An 18,587-nucleotide genomic window follows, 5' to 3' on the forward strand; every position below is an offset into this window, starting at 1 on the left:
GGAGTGATTATGTTTTCGCAGTTACCAGTAGCTTTTATTTGCAATTACCCAATCTGAACTAATGTAGTGGTAAAAGTCCACGAGCGGAGTAAAAAGGTAGAGGGGGTTCTAGGGAACTCTCTATTTGGAGAGATTGTGGTTAGAGGTAGGATTAATGAATGTTATTGAAATGTTAAACGATTGTTGCATGACATACTATGCAAACTAGTTGAAAAGTGCATGTTGAAATGACCGAACTGATAAAAGTGATCTAATGAGAATGATATTATGACTCTATAGTTGACTTGTTCAATTGAACTCAACTGAATGTTAATGTTCTGTTTATCTAAGAGTCAAAAACTAAATTATTGTATTGATCGGACTATTATGTGAATTTGATTATTTTGATTGACAAGTACATTCGAATATCGGTTTGGTTTATTATAAAGGGACTCACATTGACCTTCCATAGCTTACTCCCCCTAATTTCCATCTTTTCAGATAACCCAACGGATTAGGATATGGACTCGACATGTGGAGGGTCTCGACTTGTTCTTCCAAATGATTTATTATTTATTATTTCGATTATCACTTTATTTTATTAAAAACTGTGGTATGGGACTGTTATTCTGAATTACATCAATTAAGATGAATGTTATTAATAGGTATATATAGATAGAAAGGTTTATACTTATTATTTCTCATTAATAATGACTTTAGAATGTTGTTTATTTATTGAATGTTTTAACCAAGTTGATTTATTATACAAAGATAATTGATTTATTTTCCGCTGCTAAATTAATGTTAGTTTTACTTGATTAATATGAGATATTCACCATGATAGAATTGAAGATGGATTTGAAAAAAAGACAGGATCACTTCAGTTATTAATGTGATCTCTTCTACTTAAGTCTACTATCTAGGCCGGGTTAGGGTGGTTACATTTAGTGGTATTAGAGCCTAGGTTTTTTCAAACTTGGATCATAAAAATAAATAAAAATGCATGCGTATAAGGTTATTTTGGGGAAAAACTAACTTTTTTCAGGAAAAAAAGCTTCAGACTCTCGTGTCGATTCTGTAGTAGTTTTTGTTTAATCATTTACAAGATACGAATGAATTGAAATTTTTAAACATTTATAAATGAACTGCAGATTTTGATTATTTATGATGTACGAATGAATTGAAATTCTTGATTTTTTTATAATATGTGAAAACTATAGATACATTTTAACTAATGTTTGAAATTTTGAATGAAATTATAGATAAATCTAAGGTTATTTAGACTCTCACGTCTAGAATGAATACCCAAGGTAGACGTGGTAGGGGTAGGCCTCATAGGGTTACACCTATTGAGTCACCTACTATTCAAGATGAGGATCCAATCTATGAGAACGAGTATGTTGAAAAATCTACTACAAACAATGGTTGAGGTATAGAAAACGGCCAGGAAGACAATGATAATGCTGTAACACAGGCATTGCTAAGAGTTTTGGAAAGAGTTGCTGGAGTCCAAACTAGATTGGAAAACCGTGGAACTATAGCAGAGAGACTAAAGTCGAACGAGGCTGAAACGTTTAAGGGAATTTCTGGTACTACCCCCATAGTGGTTGAATATTGGTTGGAATCAACTAAAAGGATTTTGGATGACTTAGAATGTACCCCGGAGCAGAAACTAAAGGGGACAGTGTCCTTATTATTGGGGGAGGCCTATCATTGGGGATAGGCTGTTGAAAGAGGTACTCAGGCTAAGCGTATCACATGGGAATATTTTCTGGAAACTTTCCAAAGAAAGTTTGTGGGCGTGAGATATGTGGAGGCTCGCAGACTTGAATTTATTGAGCTAAAATAGGGTGATAAGTCAGTAGCTGAATATAAGGTTGAGCTTCTGAGACTTAGTCGTTATGCCCAGGATATGATAACCACTGTAACATCCCAAATTTTTGAACTGTTGTTGTTAGTTCCTATCAACAATTAAGTATTTGCTTCAACAGTTAAGTATTTTTTTTTTGTGATTGAGGTCAGAGGTTCAAATCTCACTTTTAGAAAATTTTATTATTCTTTTGGTTCAACCCTTAACCATGAACATTTAACTTAGGTTTAATTCAATGTTAATATATGTCAAGAATGAGGCTATTGGTTTAATGGTTAAGCTTCTGTATATCCTTTTTTTCTTGTGTTCGAGACTCTACAAAATAAATAAGGAAATATTTTATGCGACTTGGTAAAAAAATTTAGTTATACTTTCTCTAAACTCAATAGTTATTTAAAAAAACGTTTTTTCTTCTTACCGTTCTTCTTTCTTCTTCTTTTTTTTTGTGTTTAGTTATGTAACTTGTTACTGGGTTGCATCAGGAGTTCTACGTTGCTCGTTGTGTCGATTGAAAGGTCATTGTGTAAGTTCTATCATTATTCTTTTTTGTTTTAGCGAGTTTCGCATTTGTTATCATTCGTTGGGTTGAAATGAGTTTCTGGTTATTTGCTCGGATTCCTTCTTTAAGTGTTCGATTGGCTTTCTTTTTAGGTGGAGGTCTTACTGGAGACACTTCTCCAATACATTAATTTGAGTAATTACTATTGACTCGTCGGTAAGTGTTGGTTTCGTTTGGAGGTTTCTTTTGACATAGTTAGTTTAGTATTAAATTGTGCAAATTATGCGATTGAGTCATTTAATTGGTTATTGAATGATCATTTTAGGTTCCGGGATTCTTCTGCATTATTCCTACACTGAAGTGTGTAATGAAAGCCCCAATTTCTGTAAATTTTAAATGCTGAAAAACATGGCTCTTAATGCCACACGATCGTGTAGTAGGCCATGCAACTCATTGTTTTTGAATTGGAGGTACACGGGCATCTGTCTAGGTCGTGGAATTCACTATTTGTATTTTGGGTCACATAGGCTAGGGACACGGGCTTGTGTCTAGGCCGTGTAACTCACTGTTTTAGATTATGGTCACACGGGTCAGGTACACGAGCATTTGTCTAGGCCATGTGAGGGGTTGTGAGTCACAAAGACGTGTGATTGGCCGGGTGTCAGACCGTGTAACTCACTATTTTGAGCCACACAATCGTGTGCTAAGTTGTGTAGACCACACGGGCCAGACACTCAGGACGTGTGAATCCACATGGGCTTGTGGGCTAAAATATTAAGATTTTCGTAGGGCCGTAAATGTCATTTTAATCAAATGCAGGCTTTCCATAGGGTCCATATGATCTGAATTAGATTATATAACTGATATCTAATATTCTGAGGCTGAATGATCGATTATCTATACATATTATTGATGTGATAACCGTTAAATAATAATGATCTGTATTATCTAATTATGAATTGTATTTGGATAACTGTATATATATCCTTGATATCTGATATCTGTAATCTGCATCTGCACTGGGTGGGAATGGTATAAAGAAGAAAGTGCTGAAAGTTTAATGGTCTGTCAAACTGAATGGCTAAGCCACAAATCTGTATCTGATTCTGGTGATTTATCACATACTAATCTGACAATTAGTCTGTAATCACTCTGAAATGTGTCATACCGACAATAATTGGTGTATAGGGCTGGATGGGTACTTGATACCTTATATGTTGTATTGGGATGGTTGGAGATGGTGTGTAACGGATGGGGGTAGGAAACTGCATCTGATTCTGATATGTTCTGAATCTTATCTGAACTATTTCTGATTCTATATTCGAATTTGGGAAATTACTATTATATTTATATTATTGTCTTGCCTTTATACCTGTTACACACATTGAGTGATAAACTCAATCTATTTGTTGACTGAATTACAGGTAACCCATAGACTTAGGAGTTTTGATGTGTCAGGAGCTCGGTCATCTCTCTTTTCTAGATATTTTACAGTTGTTTAAATTTGAACTAACGTATGTTTTATTTTGGACTACAATTTGTAAGCTCAAATTTCCATGTTGGTTTAACTATTTAAATCTTTTCTGTATGACTAACTTTAAAATGCTTAAAGGTTGGTTTGTTTTAATATCAATTGATGTAGTCTCCAGACTTGGTCATAACTTCTAGGCCGGGTATAGGGTGTTACAACCACTGAACATGTTGCCACTCATCAAGAAAGGGTCTTTGAAAACCTAGTGGAAGAAGTAAAAAAAAAGATACTCGTGCCCATTATGATAAGCATAAGAACCTAACAAAATAAAATTCAAGTAATTCTGACTCGAATGGCTGCCCTGTCAAACTAGTCAGAGAGGATAAACCAAAATAGATAGATACAGTAAGGAATGTTAGAAATGAAAAATCCATTTGTGAACACTATGGAAGGCACCATCCGGATGAATGTTGGAGAAAGACGGGTGCTTGTTTAATCTATGGATCGATGGATCACTTCATGAGAAATTGTCTGCGATAGGCGGGCCTAAACCAAGCTCTTGCCCATAATCAGACCAAAAACCAAAGAGTGGCTCAACTACCTCCGAGGGGCCGAGGTTAGAACCGGAATGATAACAATGTTGCAATGGGTGCAAATTGAATCGAAGGTAGAAAACCTACCTTAGTTTATGTTGTTAGAAAACAAGAAAATAGAGAAAGGTCCAACGATGACACAAACATATTACCTCAATAAAATTTAGGATTCAACCGTCTATAGAGTTTGTTAAAAAAAGAATCAGAGTAGCGTAGTAGAATCATGGTGGTTGGATAATGGATTCTGTGACTAAGTGATCAACAAACCAATAGGAAAAATGTTGAGGACGAAATTTCTTTAAGGAGAGGAGAGTTGTAACATCCCAAAAATTAGGGGTTAGAATTCTTAAAATTATTAAGAATTAAAACATAGCATTATTAGTTAAAAGCCTAGTAGGAAATCTTGAGAACTTAGGTTCAAATCTTATAAATTTGATTTTATCTTTTTGTATTTTTCTGCACATGTAGATCCTATGTAATATGGTTTATGTATTTATTTGTGTGTTTTGAGCATGAATGTGGGCACTAGCCCAATGGTTAAGGCCTTCCCAATTTTTCCCTCACTTCCAAAGTTCTATCCATATTAGCCTATCTTATTTTTGATGATTTTAGACAAATGGGCTATTTGCCCATTAGCCCTCAAACTCTTTAAGTCCTTTCCTAATTCTACTAAAATTCCCTATTTAATATTTTATCAAATTGAAACCTTAAATCTCTCTATTTATACCCTAGTTTTCTCTTAAAATTCTCTGTTTCAAAACTCTTTTAAACCCTTAAGTTTTGCTAAAAAATATTCTTTAAAGTTTTTGAAAATTCAAATCAATTCCTCATCAATTGTTCTTCACCAAATTTTTGAAACTCGTGTCATTAGATCGTTGAATTTCTATCAAGATTGGTAAGTATCTCATCCTCTATCAACTAGGACCTTTCAATTTTGGAAGATATTGCGTTTTGATAAACTTTTCAATCCGATTAAAAATCTTTAATGTTTTTGTCAAAAATTTCCACAAATATTGAAAATCCGTTCTTGTTTCTTGTATTTTGTCAATTGAAAAACCCTTGTAGGTGGTTGGATCGAATTTAAAAGTGGGGTAGTCGCCTGAGGTCACGACAAAGTCAGGTGTGTTTTTTTTACGAAAAATTGACTCAAAATTTGAAACTTCCCAGTTGCACATAGCCTACCACACGAACGTGTTGCTTGTCCGTATGGATCACACGGCCTCGCACACGACCATGTCTCCTTATTTTACCCTGCATCCGTGTTTTGCACACGGCCTGACACGACAAAGTCAGGTGTGTTTTTTTACGAAAAATTGACTCAAAATTTGAAACTTCCCAGTTGCACATAGCCTACCACACGAACGTGTTGCTTGTCCGTATGGATTACACGGCCTCGCACACGACCATGTCTCCTTACTTTACCCTGCATCCGCGTTTTGCACACGGCCTGAAAACACAACCGTTTGGCTTCTACACCTTCACCCCTTCGCATTACATACGACCTGAAGCCTCACTCACGGTCTAGACACACAGCCGTATGGCTTTCGCACCTTTACCCCTTCGCATCATACAGGCCTGGGGCCACACATGGGTTGGTCACAAGGCCGTGTGGCCCTTAAAACTTAAAAATTATAGTTTTGCATTTTTTTTAATTATTTTATGCAATTCAGCCCCTGATTAGGTTTTTAATGGCAACTAGAGAATTAGATTATGTAATTAGGTCCTAGGCTAAGATTAGAATGATTGAATATATGCATGAATGAATTTATGATCTTAATTGCTTTTGATTAATTGCTTGATTCATGAATGATTTTATCTTTATCAATGTTATAAATGCTGAATGAATGTCTCGTATGCCTAAATGATTAAACTATTGATTGTTGGATATAATCGTGAATGTCGTTATTATGCAACGAAATAGAATGTTGAAAGTATTATTGATTGTGTGAATGAATGCATTAAAAAATGATTACATTGCATATGCATGGGGGGATGATATGAAAGAAGGAAGAATGATAGTTCATATTGACTGTATAAACGAATGATTGATTGTGTACCCACAGAATGACAGATTCCAACTGCAATCTCACTATGCCACATGATCCATTTGACAGTTATTATGTGCAAGCAGTCGTGACTCTACAATTAAATGAATGTTCGCTATGTATTCACAGCCACAACAGTTTCCAACTGCGACTGTCTTCTTGTGTACCCACAATTACAGCAGATCCTAACTGTGATGTTTTTACACTGTGCTCTCACGGTTCCTCCAACAGGTTTCTACTAGGAGCGACTATGTTTCAGCAGTTACTAGCAGCTTTTATCTGCAATTATCGAATCTAAATGAATGTAGTGGTAAAAGTCTACGAGCGGAGTAAAAAGGTAGAGGAGGTTCTGGGGAACTCCCTATTTGGAGAGCTAGTGGTAGGGGTAGGATTAATGAATGTTAAATGAAATGTTAAACGAATGTTGCATGACATACTATGCATAATTATTGAAAAGTACCTATTGAAATGGTTGAATTGATAAAGGTGCATATATCTAATGAGAATGATATTATGACTCTATAATTGATTTTCTCAATTGAACTCAACTAAATGTTAATGTCTTGTTTGTCTAAGTGACAAAAACTAAATTATTGTATTGATCGAATTATTATGTGAATTTGATTATTATGATTGACATGTACATTCGAATACTGGTTTGGTTTATTGTAAAGGGACTCACATTGAGCATCAATAGCTCACTCCCTCTAATTTCCATCTTTCCAAATAACCTAACAGATTAGGACGCGGACTCGACATGCAGATGGTTTCAGCTTGTTTTCACCAATGATTTATTATTATTATTTATTATTATGATTATCGCTTTATTTTATTAAAAGTCATGGTGTGGGAAAATTATTTTGAGTTGCATCAATTAGGATACATGTTATTAATAAGTATATATATAGATAGAAATGTTTATACTTATTATTTTTCATTGATAATGATTTTTGAATGTTGTTTATTTATTACGTGTTTTAACCAGGTTGATTTATTATACAAAGATTATTGATTTACTTTCTGTTGCTAAATTAACGTTAGTTTTACCTAATAAATAACCAAGTTTAGAATTGAGGATGGATTTGAAAAAAAAAAAGACAGGATCACTTCGGTGATTAATGTGATCTCTTCGACTCGGGTCTACCGTCTAGGCCGGGTTGGGGTGGTTACAATCCATGTTTAGTGGCCAAGTTGGGAAATGTTTCCAAGTTTTGGAACAAATGTTGACCATAAGAAAAATTTTAGGGACTAAGATGAGAATAATTGCCAAGTTGAGGGACTAAATGTTGCTTTATCCTATTTTTTATGGGGAGAGATCCACTTACACAAGAGTAAAACTAAAGTAGTTTTATACTCTTCCGTATAGTTTTTGTACAATCAATATTTTAAAGATCCAACCGTTAAATTTATTAGTATAATTGTACTGTTATGAATCTAAATTTTTGAACCGATCCAATATGTTTATTATATTGAAATAAAAAAGTGTATATATTAATATTTATTGAGTGGTTGAAAGTTCTTTACTAAAATAAATAATTAGAAAATTTTAATATATATCAAATTTGACATACATAATCTATACAAATGGAATATGAAATATGATAGTTTGATCGTTAAAATAATAATTATACAACAATATATGAAAGGGTGTAAATTGCTATAGCTTTACAACTTTTCGTATATTTTTATAAGATTAATATTTTAACGATTCAGCCGTTGAGTTTGTTGATAGAATTGTATTGACATGCATGTAAATCAAACCAATCTGATATCTCTATCATATTGATTTAAAAAATTGTGTATATATATTAATATTTATTGAAGGGACAAAAGCTTTGTTTTGTTAAAAGAATAGTTAAAATTTTTAATTTACGTCAAATTTATTATATATGATCTATATAAATGAAATATGAAATATGTCAATTGTTAAAATATTAATCATACAATTATATATGAAAGAGCATAAAATTAAAATTACTTAAATTTTACAGTAATTTTATACTTGAAAAGAAATCTATCCACGCAAAAAAAAAACTAAATTAATTTTATATTTTTCGTATATTTTTATAATTATAATAGTAAAGGGAGGAGAACACATCACATGATTTATACCCAGATTCATGTAGATACGAAACACAAACTTTAACCCCACTTTCAAACAAATCTTCAATTTTTTTAAATAAAATTATATCAATAAAACTTTTTAAAATTAATACTTATCATTTATGACTTTAATTCATACTATTAATTAATTATGCAAAACTATATATTAATTTATCAAAACTCAAAGTGGGCAAGTTGATGATGCATTAATTAATTAGGTCAGAACTAGTTATCAACTTTCCTTTCCTTCAACTATAAATGTTGTCTCATAAATTAAGATACATCCAACTTGATTTTGTTTGTTACATTTTTTTTATATTTTCAATGTTATTATTAAGTTGGATTAATTGATATTTGCAAGTATTGATTTTTTAAATATATAATATATATTTTTGTTAAAATTTAGTTTGAATGAGTTGGTTTTATGAACTAATTAATTGAGAAGAAGGTAAATAAATAAAAAGTAAAAAGTATATTAGTGTAAGTGTATAATAAAAAATTTTATTTTAGGCACTACGGTCAAAAACTATTTTTATTTTAAGCACTGTTATTAAAAAGTATTATTATTTTGGTCATTTATTGTTAATTTAATGTTATTGTACACTCATTTTAGTCACTTAGCTTTAATAAAATTTTATTTTGATCACTTATTTTTTTAAATTAATTTTATTTTTTCAAAAAAAAAACCTTAAGGTTTCATAAGGAATTAAGTTATTCAACTGCATAGATGAAACCTAAGTTTTTCCTTGTAACTCAATTTATTTTAAAAAAAATTCCCTGTAAAAACTCAAGTAATTCACACCAAAAAAACTAAAATTAATTTTAAAATCCGGGGAAAAGAAAATGAAAAAGGTAAAGTGTTTCCCCTATACAAACCCAAGTTTTCCCCATAAAACTCAGGTGTAAAACCCCAGGTTTTTGTCTTTTACTAGGAACAAGTTTAAAAACTAATTTTAGAAAATGAAAAATAAAAGGAAATTAAGAAAAGATAAAATAAATTTTCTCGTACAAACCCAAGTTTTTCCTCAGTAAAAAAACTAAAATTAATTTTAAAAAATAAAAGAAATTAAAAATTTTAATGATTTTTCATGTAAAAACCTATTTTTTCCCTATACACCCAATTTTTCGTTTGAACTAAATAAAACTAAAATTAATTTTAAAAAAAATTAAAATGATAAGATAAGTGATCAAAATGAAAACTTATTAAAATTAGGTAATCAAAATGAAAACTTACTAAAGTTGGGTGATTAAAACGAATGTACAATAACATTGAATTAAGAACTGGGTGAACAACTTTTAAAGGCAAGCTTAAAATGAAAATGGTTTTTAGCGGCAGTTTCTGAAAGAAAATTTTTATTTTGACATAATGACTTATTTGGCTCTTCAAGTGACAAAAAAATCATTTTAACCCTCCATTTAATTTTTTTCCTTTTTTAGCCATTAAACTTGTGTTTTTTTATCAAATCACCCCAAAATTGATGAAAAAGTTAAAGCTTTTTAACTTTGCTGATGTGGCATACACGTGGATTGCCACATGAATGACACGTCAATATTTAATTAATTTTAAAAAAATTAAATTTTAAAATTTTAAAATTTTAAAATCATTAAAATTATTTGAAATACTTTTTAATATTTTTAAAATTTTAAAAATTTAATTAAATGTTGACATGCTATACATATAGCAATTTACATATATGTCATGTCAGCAAAGTTAACAAGTATTAATTTTTTCATTCATTTTTGGGTGATTTGACAAAAAAATAACTTCAATGGCTAAAAGAGGCAAAAAATTAAATTGAGGGCTAAAATGATTTTTTTGTAAAGTTGGAGAGCAAAAAAATTATTATGTCTTTTATTTTCTTGTGCCAAAAATAAAAAATTTTGAAAATTAAGTGACTAACTATGTTATTTACCCTATTTTAAAATATCATTTTATTAAAAAAATAGGGAGAAAAAAAGCAATAACTCAAAGTTTAAACACAAGTAGAATGAGTAAAACCCGATTCGATTCGAAAAAATTAAAAAAAAATTGCATTTCGAGTTAATCGAATTATTTGAGTAAACTCAAATAAGTAATTTGAGTTTCGAGTTCGAATCGAGTTGAATTTTACAATTCGAATAACAAATTGATGTAAATTCCCTTTTGGTCACTGTAAAGTTTGAAAATGAGCAAATTGGTCTCTTTCAACAAAAATTACAAAAAAAATCAAAATAATTTTCAAAAAATTAAAAATAACTTTTAAAATTCAAAAAATTTATAAAAATTTCAATTTTTTTAAAAAATTATAAAAATTTCAAAAAAAACTATAAAAATATATAAAAAAAGTTAAAAATTAATAATTTTCTAGAATAATAATTTTGGAGACTTAAATAAATAAATTAATAATTCAAGTTTATCATACTAAAGTATTTATTTTTATTATTTTGCTTTAAAAAATTTTCAAATATATATAGTTTCAAATTTATGCGTTCTAATATGAAATTAGTTATACTGTAACAAGATTTTAATTTAACTCGAAAAATTTTATTTTATCCGACTAAAATTTTATTTTACTTGACTTGATTTGAATCGAATTAAATTAATAAATTATAATTTAACAACTCAATTAACTCGAAATTTTTTTACTCGATTCGATCTAATGTTTATGGAAGGAATGTCAAACATAGCGCAATTAAATCCGTGAGAAATATTACAGAGTGACCACCAACACCTGTAAAGAGCAGGACACATGTGTAGGAAGGAAGAATGTCCCCACGCGTTTCAAAAGATTATTGGTTAAAGCAATCAAAAGTGAGGTTAAAAGTCTTAACCCTGATTAAGAGAGTTAATGAAGGAGCCCAACCACTATATAAAGAGAAGGAGCTGAAAGGAAATCCCCAAGTGAGGCCGAGAGTCATTCACCCCAAATTACTTGAGAGAAAATCAAAGCAGCTCTTTCATCTTTTTATTCTATTCATTCTGTTTTCAAGATTTAAGCTATTGATTAATTCTGGGTTTTTCTTTGTGAACATTCTCCCTCCCCCCCCCCCCACATCCCGCTTCTCTGAATCCCTTTCTGTTAATCATCTGTCTTTGAAAATATAAAATCTGATATTTGGGTTTGTTTTTCAGAACTTAGACAAGGATTTCTTCAAAAGCCAGGTGTTTTCAGAATCGAGATCCAGCTTTTTTTAGTCTTCCAATATTTTTCACTTTCCAAGCAAAGTTTAGAATTTTTTTTTTGGTTCTGTAGATAAAATCAACTGAAAGGGTGATTTTTGGTCCCTTAAAGTTCGATTTTTAGACTTGATTTCGAGGGGTTATATATTTTAAAGAACCTCCTTGATTAATCCTTTTTTTCTTTTTCTGATTTTCAAACCTGTGCTTAAGTTTTGTCAAGAAACAGGTTGCTTTATTTGATTTTGTTTCTTCTTCTTCTTTATTTTTTCTTTTGGTTTTAAGAGATGACAGCTACAATGGATTTTAATAGTAGCGGAGCATTTCAATCAGATTTCTATGGAGGAGAATTGATGGAAGCACTTGAACCTTTTATGAAGAGTGCTTCTTCTTCTTCCCCTTCCCCTTCCCCTTCCCCTTCTTACAATTCTTTATCTTCTTCACAAACACAAGCCACTTTTTACCCAGCATTTTCAGGTCTGCAAGAGCCTCAACCTGGTTCAACTATTGATCTAAACAACTTAGACCAAGCTCAATCCAACCAAATCCAGGCTCAGTTCCATTTCCAAACCTACCACCCTAGCTACCTTTACCAAAATCCCCAACCCAGCTTCAGCAGTAACATTATGGTCAGGTTTATTAGCCCCAAACCAGTCTCAATGAAACAGATGGGTTCACCACCCAAACCCACCAAGCTTTACAGAGGTGTTAGGCAACGTCACTGGGGAAAATGGGTCGCTGAGATTCGGCTACCTAAGAACCGGACTCGCCTTTGGTTAGGCACTTTTGAAACGGCCGAGCAAGCAGCCTTGGCTTATGACAAAGCAGCCTATAAACTTAGAGGTGACTCAGCGAGACTCAACTTCCCTAACCTTCGCCACCAAGGTTCCCATATTGGTGAATACAAGCCTTTGCATTCCTCCGTTGATGCCAAGCTTCAAGCCATTTGTGAAAGCTTGGAACATGACCAAAAGCAAGGGAACAAGAAAAAAACATCAAAGGAAATGAAGAAGGACAAGGTTCAAGTGGCAACGCCTGAACCTGAGGAAAAGACAGTGAAGTTGGAGAACTCTTCATCTTCGTCTCCGGTTGTGTCGGAGAACGAGGTGTCAGCAGAATCTTCACCTTTATCAGATCTTACATTCTCGAATTTCAACGAACATTCATGGCCTGAATTTGGTTTTTCTTCGGAAAACTTTATGTTGTCGAAATACCCTTCATATGAGATTGATTGGGATTCTATTTTAAAATCCTAAAAGAAGGGTATGTTTCATTTCTTGTAACAGTTAAGCTCACTGCAATCGAGTTTTTGGTAGTTGCGGTGGCAGGTCAGGGTCCTTAGCCTATTGTATTTATAAGGAATTGGAAATGTTTCCCATGGTGGTCAGCTCGTTTTTTTGTACAGCTGAACCAAGGTAGAAACCTGTTAGTGTCAGTGTAATTGAATTTATCATCTTTTTTATTTACTACTTTGAATGACAATGTTTCTGAAAAATATAATTGAACTTGCGTGGAAGATTGTTGTAGCTGTACGTTGGATTGAAATGGACACAATTACCCTTCAATACAATGTTCCCTTTCATGCCTAATATTTATCTCATCTTCATTCTAAATTAAACTTCCTACTTCACAATCAAAACTTGAAAACACTCTTTAATTGGAAAAACTCCTAAAGATAAAAACTCTATTTTTCCATTATGGTTTGAAATATATCTAATTACTTTTATAAGTTTCTATTAAAAAAAATCTAATTAGTTATACTTTTTTAATTATTATTAAATTTCATATATTAAATATTTTTCAATTAAAATATGTAGGTTAATTTTAAAATATATTGTCTTAAATGATAATTACATTTTCTTTTGTCTTCTCTTTTAATTTTTTTTATACAAATGCATGTAAATATTTTAAACTAAATTTAATTTAATTATATATTATTTCTTTAATTTCATATTTAAATCCATTTCTTTTCCATTAATTTCTTTAAATAATAGTAATTAATTTTAGTTAAAATTGTAATTACTTCATATCAATGTTAATATATAAATGAATTAAGAATAAGTTTAAAATACATGCTTTTACTTAGAACTTAAAATTGTCAATGTACAGGATAGGGTCGAAACCTAAGCCTAAAATCAACCTACCTTAGCTCAACTCCACAGTTCTATTCATTATTTATATATTATAAAATGTTAAAATTATTTTATATTAATATTAATATATTTTTATAATTAAATTTAAATAAAAATTATTTTTAATTGTTTAATTTGAATTTGAGTTGAGCTAATTTGATGTGTGAAATTCTTTATCTAAAAGCTTTGACTAGGGTAGACTTAGAGTTAATTTAGCATTGTTTTTGAAAAGTACTTTTAAAAAGTGTCGTTTGAAAAGTTTGATTTAAGATTAAGTGTTTAATATTGCTATCAAAAAATACTTTTGAGAAATAAAATATCTATTTTAGACATGGTATTATAAAGTAATAAATATGTATTTAAATAATGTTCAAATTAGTTAATATTATGATATTTTAACAAGAATATAAAAATAATTTATTATAACTTGTTGTTAATATTTTAATATATGAAATATAAATTTTAAATATTTTAATTAATTAATATTAATTATTTATAAAATTTAATTAGAATATATAAATAATATTTTAAGTATTTAAATATAACCATTAAATATTTATAATTAGATATTAATACATTTGTATTATTTTAAAAATTATTTTTTAATTAATAATTTTAACACAATTGTATTATTTTATTTTAAAATGTAATTTGAATATATAACCCATATTAGATATTAACATAACATAGAAAACATAAACCTAACAAATTAAAATATTATATGTATTTGGATTAAAGTTTCAAAAAGGGGTAATATTTATATACCAAATATAAATTTTACAAATTTTACATTAGCATTTGCAATTAAAGTGAATTCATTAAACTAGAAGCTATAGCATATCTTGTTAATTCTATTTCAAAACCACTTGAATTGTTTGATTCACCATCATCATCATCATATTATAAACAATTATGATAAACCACAAGATAACATTTTTCTACATGTCATAATATGATAAACAATTAATTCAATAGTTGTTTATTTTTGTAAAATTATCAATTAAAGAACTTATACTTTATTATTTAAAAAAAGAAATAAAAGAAATATCTTATCATTTGGTGGGTGCGAAAATTTGTATTTTGGATCTCGAATTGCATCAAGAAATATTCTAGTGTCATGCGTCAGTCCTTCTCATCCAGCCATAACAAAGGTGAAACACATATTAAAATCACATACTACCATAACATTCTGAGTCGGGACACATTTTCTTCCAATGTAGAGAATTTGTTCATTTGGTGGAAGAATAGCGGCAATATGAGTACCATCAAATGCACCTATGGAAACCTAAACAAATAATCATATTAGTCCCATGCATATTTTTAATCGAGAAAAAATATTAAAATATAATAATTAATATTAAATTTTAATCTTAAAATGCGACATATATCTAGAATCATTATGTATTTGTTTGGGTATTTAACTAAAAAATGATCATCATGTGCAATTAGATTAATGACTATCTTTGAAACTTTCTTAAGTACTATTGCAAAATATCGACTTATTGTTGCTCCAGACCTTTGAAATCTTTCTCGATATTGGGAAACTTTTGCATTGGTGCCCAAGATGTACAAAAAATTCCCAACATTTCACGAGAAGATATGTGCCTTGAAGTTTGCAAATTGTATCTTGCCTCTAAAACTCTCAACAAACTTGTGAATACAATTTTTGACATCCTAAAATTAATCATACAACATGATCCATGACCGTCAAGGATCTCTAGGATCCATGCCTCACCTGATTGTTTTGAACCCATGCATGGTTGCTTAAATATATACTTCTCATAACATAATTGCACAAAAGAATATGCAACAACAAATAATCGGTTAAAACATTCCATGCGTTGTAAAATCTCTTTCTTCCCCCTTTCATCATCACTTTCATCACTGCTCAAATTGTCAACCATACTCATCACTTGTGAACAAATTTTATATCCAAAATCAAACATAAAAAACTATTGATAAAACTAGGTTACACATAAATAAGTAGAAACATAAATTCACTATCCAAAAACCAAACATAAACAACTGTTGTTTAGTCACATAATAGATATCTCTAGACCCAAGAAGACTAAAAAATTTTCAGCTCTCTTCCATTTCTGTCTTAAGCCACGAAGCTCTAATCTTAGGATTAATTGATAAAAACATAATTCGCTTGTCCTTATTGAGTAATAATTTCAGTGAGAAAAAGTGTAGCAGACTAGCTTTTGGAACTTCCTCCTACATGCTATCAAGCACTTTGATTGCTTGTGGAATGCTATATGGATCTATAGTAGGAGTCAAACTACATGTGGCTTGACTCATATTTTTAGCTGCATTGCATAATTTTTCAATTTGACCAGACAATCTTACAGCCCCTCCAATTTGCTTTGAGGATTTCTTCCTTCCAGTTTTAAAATGAGAAGTAGATATCTCAGATGTTTTTATTTTCTGACTGTTTTCATCAATGTGAACATCATTTGAAATGTGAACATCATTTATTGCATTTTCTTCCTCATTCTCTTTAGGTATGTCATTGTTAACATCCTCAAAAAATTTACTACGGAGTGTACTAAAAGAAAGTGCCCATGCTTTATCACTGGTTGTAACTACCCCCATGAACATCTGGTCCAACTTCCCTTCGGATTCAGGATCAATGCCTAATGTTCTAAATTTTTAAGCTTTAGGCATAGCCTACATATAAATTGGCAGTTTAATAAGAAATTATCAATAACATCATAAATAAGAAAAAACAAAAATGTTAAGGATTATTAATGTACCTTTAGCTTACTCTCCCACCAATCATCTAATGCGTCAACGATTCTTTTTGTAGGATTCCACCCTAGACCAATATCTCTGCCTTTAAGTTTCTTCCAAGCCTTCCATTATTTTTTCAAGGCATCCCACTTATTTTTAAGTTGTCTTTGTGAATAAGCCTTGCATGTTTCATTCTTGAAGTTGGCCATTATTTTCATCCATCTATCTTTTGTGAAATGAGTATCAGATCTATTTCCTTTCAATATCTTTTTAATACAAACATCACAAAATATTTCTGTCAATCTCTTATCCAACATTGCTTTGACCTTTTCACCACTAACTTCAACCGCTGAAGTACTCACCTATTGTGTATATGAACATATTCGTTTCAGCTAGTAAAGCAAACAAGAAAATTATAGATAGAGACCAAAGTCATTTACCTCTCAAGGAGAAAGTAGAAAAGGAAAAATAAAATAAAAAAGCATACCTTGAAGGAACAAAGATCAAAAGATGTATCTTTGAAGAAGAAAGGCAAGTCCTTTTATAATTTGCACTTGTTACAATGAACATGAATACAATAATTATTACATAATATCGCACAATTAAGAAAAAGAAAGATATTCTCACAAAAAAATTATCTGTAGAATTTGTATAAAAATTTATCTTCTGCCTGCACTTTGGACACAACAGATCAAAAATTTATGTGTAGTTTTTATATAAAAATTTACATAATGTTAGTATAGGCTACAAGACAGAATGGAAGAGTAGGAATTGGTGAGTTCAAAATTAAAGGCTTTCACAGAACAAACATCAAGTTACTTGAATAAAAAGCGCATATATAGGAAGCTAAATAGGGTATCAAGGGAATGAAATGGAATCTTAGACATGGTGTTTTTGAATAAAGCAGACACAATAAACAAAGTTGTATAAAAGTTGGAATGTAAAGAAGCTTTTCCTTTCAATGGAACCAAGCAGTCTTATATATAAAATTATTACTACATCTTTCTCAACTTTCATTTTATTACATGTAAACTTTGTCTTTTGTCAAATAAAGAGAAATCTTTAGTGTCAATTGTTTTTTTCCCTCTTCTATCCGATAGCTAAATAGAGCATTGATGACGAGAAAAAATATATGAAAAACTCAACATGATTAAGCAAATCTAAATTTTGAGAATTTATAATAAAATATTAAAAGAAAAGAAGGAAGTACCTTGATATGAAGAAACAACATGCAGAAGTAGGAAAAACAATGAAAATGAACAAGGGATTTAAATTTCGGCCAATATGAGTTTTGTTGCCTTACTCTACTATTAATTAAATCTACCACTGCAGTTCAAACCTTGAAACAACTAATATGTTTCTTTTTTTACTTATGATTTTGGATAAAATAAGTTTGGTTGGGAAGTAAATGGACTTTAAGCAAATGGGTAATTTAAGCAAACTGTAAGAAAGAAAAAAAAAGCAAAAACATGAACTTTAAGCAAATGGGTAATTAAGAAAACATCAAAAGAACAAGTTTTTAACAAAAATTTGGATAAAAGAACATACAAAAATCACACACAAAAAATGGGAAATGAGATTTGGGATTTTGATGATCAGTAGCTATGATAGTAAAAAGAAATTATTAATTTCATTTTATAATCACATGAAATTGGGGTTTGTTTCTTTGATGATACTTCGATCAAGCTCTCCCTTTTTTTGAAGTTTCCTCTTTTCCTTCCTAAAGTCTTAGAATGAAATCATTTTTCGGAGTTACATGTCTCTCTGCATCTTGGATGTAATGTAAATGCTATCCAAAAACATACCGTAAATCTTCAGCCGCATGTGTTCAAAGATACCCTATTGCTCTATTATCTCTTACAAAATCTTTTGTAATTTTTTTTGGTTCTTTCTCTCCAAATGAGTTTCATAGAGTTTTATTTTTAGATTTGGCAAAGAGACACAATGAGAAAGAGAGAGAAAGTAAAAAGAAAAGAGCAAAGTAAACAAGATTGAGTCTAAGACG

General features: G+C 30.4%; 1 protein-coding gene across 1 annotated transcript; it reads left to right on the top strand.

Annotated features, from left to right (window-relative positions):
- The first annotated feature begins 11,444 nt into the window (after window positions 1-11,444).
- LOC121214633 (ethylene-responsive transcription factor RAP2-4) lies at window positions 11,445-13,179 on the top strand. Its single transcript, XM_041088479.1, has one exon. It carries the CDS (start codon window positions 12,005-12,007, stop codon window positions 12,971-12,973), a length of 969 nt encoding a protein of 322 aa, XP_040944413.1. The 5' UTR covers window positions 11,445-12,004; the 3' UTR covers window positions 12,974-13,179.
- Window positions 13,180-18,587: the final 5,408 nt, after the last annotated feature.

This window comes from Gossypium hirsutum, chromosome D02 (genome assembly GCF_007990345.1).
Source record: "Gossypium hirsutum isolate 1008001.06 chromosome D02, Gossypium_hirsutum_v2.1, whole genome shotgun sequence".
In the NCBI taxonomy this organism is placed as follows: Eukaryota; Viridiplantae; Streptophyta; class Magnoliopsida; order Malvales; family Malvaceae; genus Gossypium; species Gossypium hirsutum.

Bases quoted from the DNA above. Each gene is read 5' to 3' on its own strand.
- LOC121214633 (XM_041088479.1), top strand. From the start codon at position 12,005: ATGACAGCTACAATGGATTTTAATAGTAGCGGAGCATTTCAATCAGAT.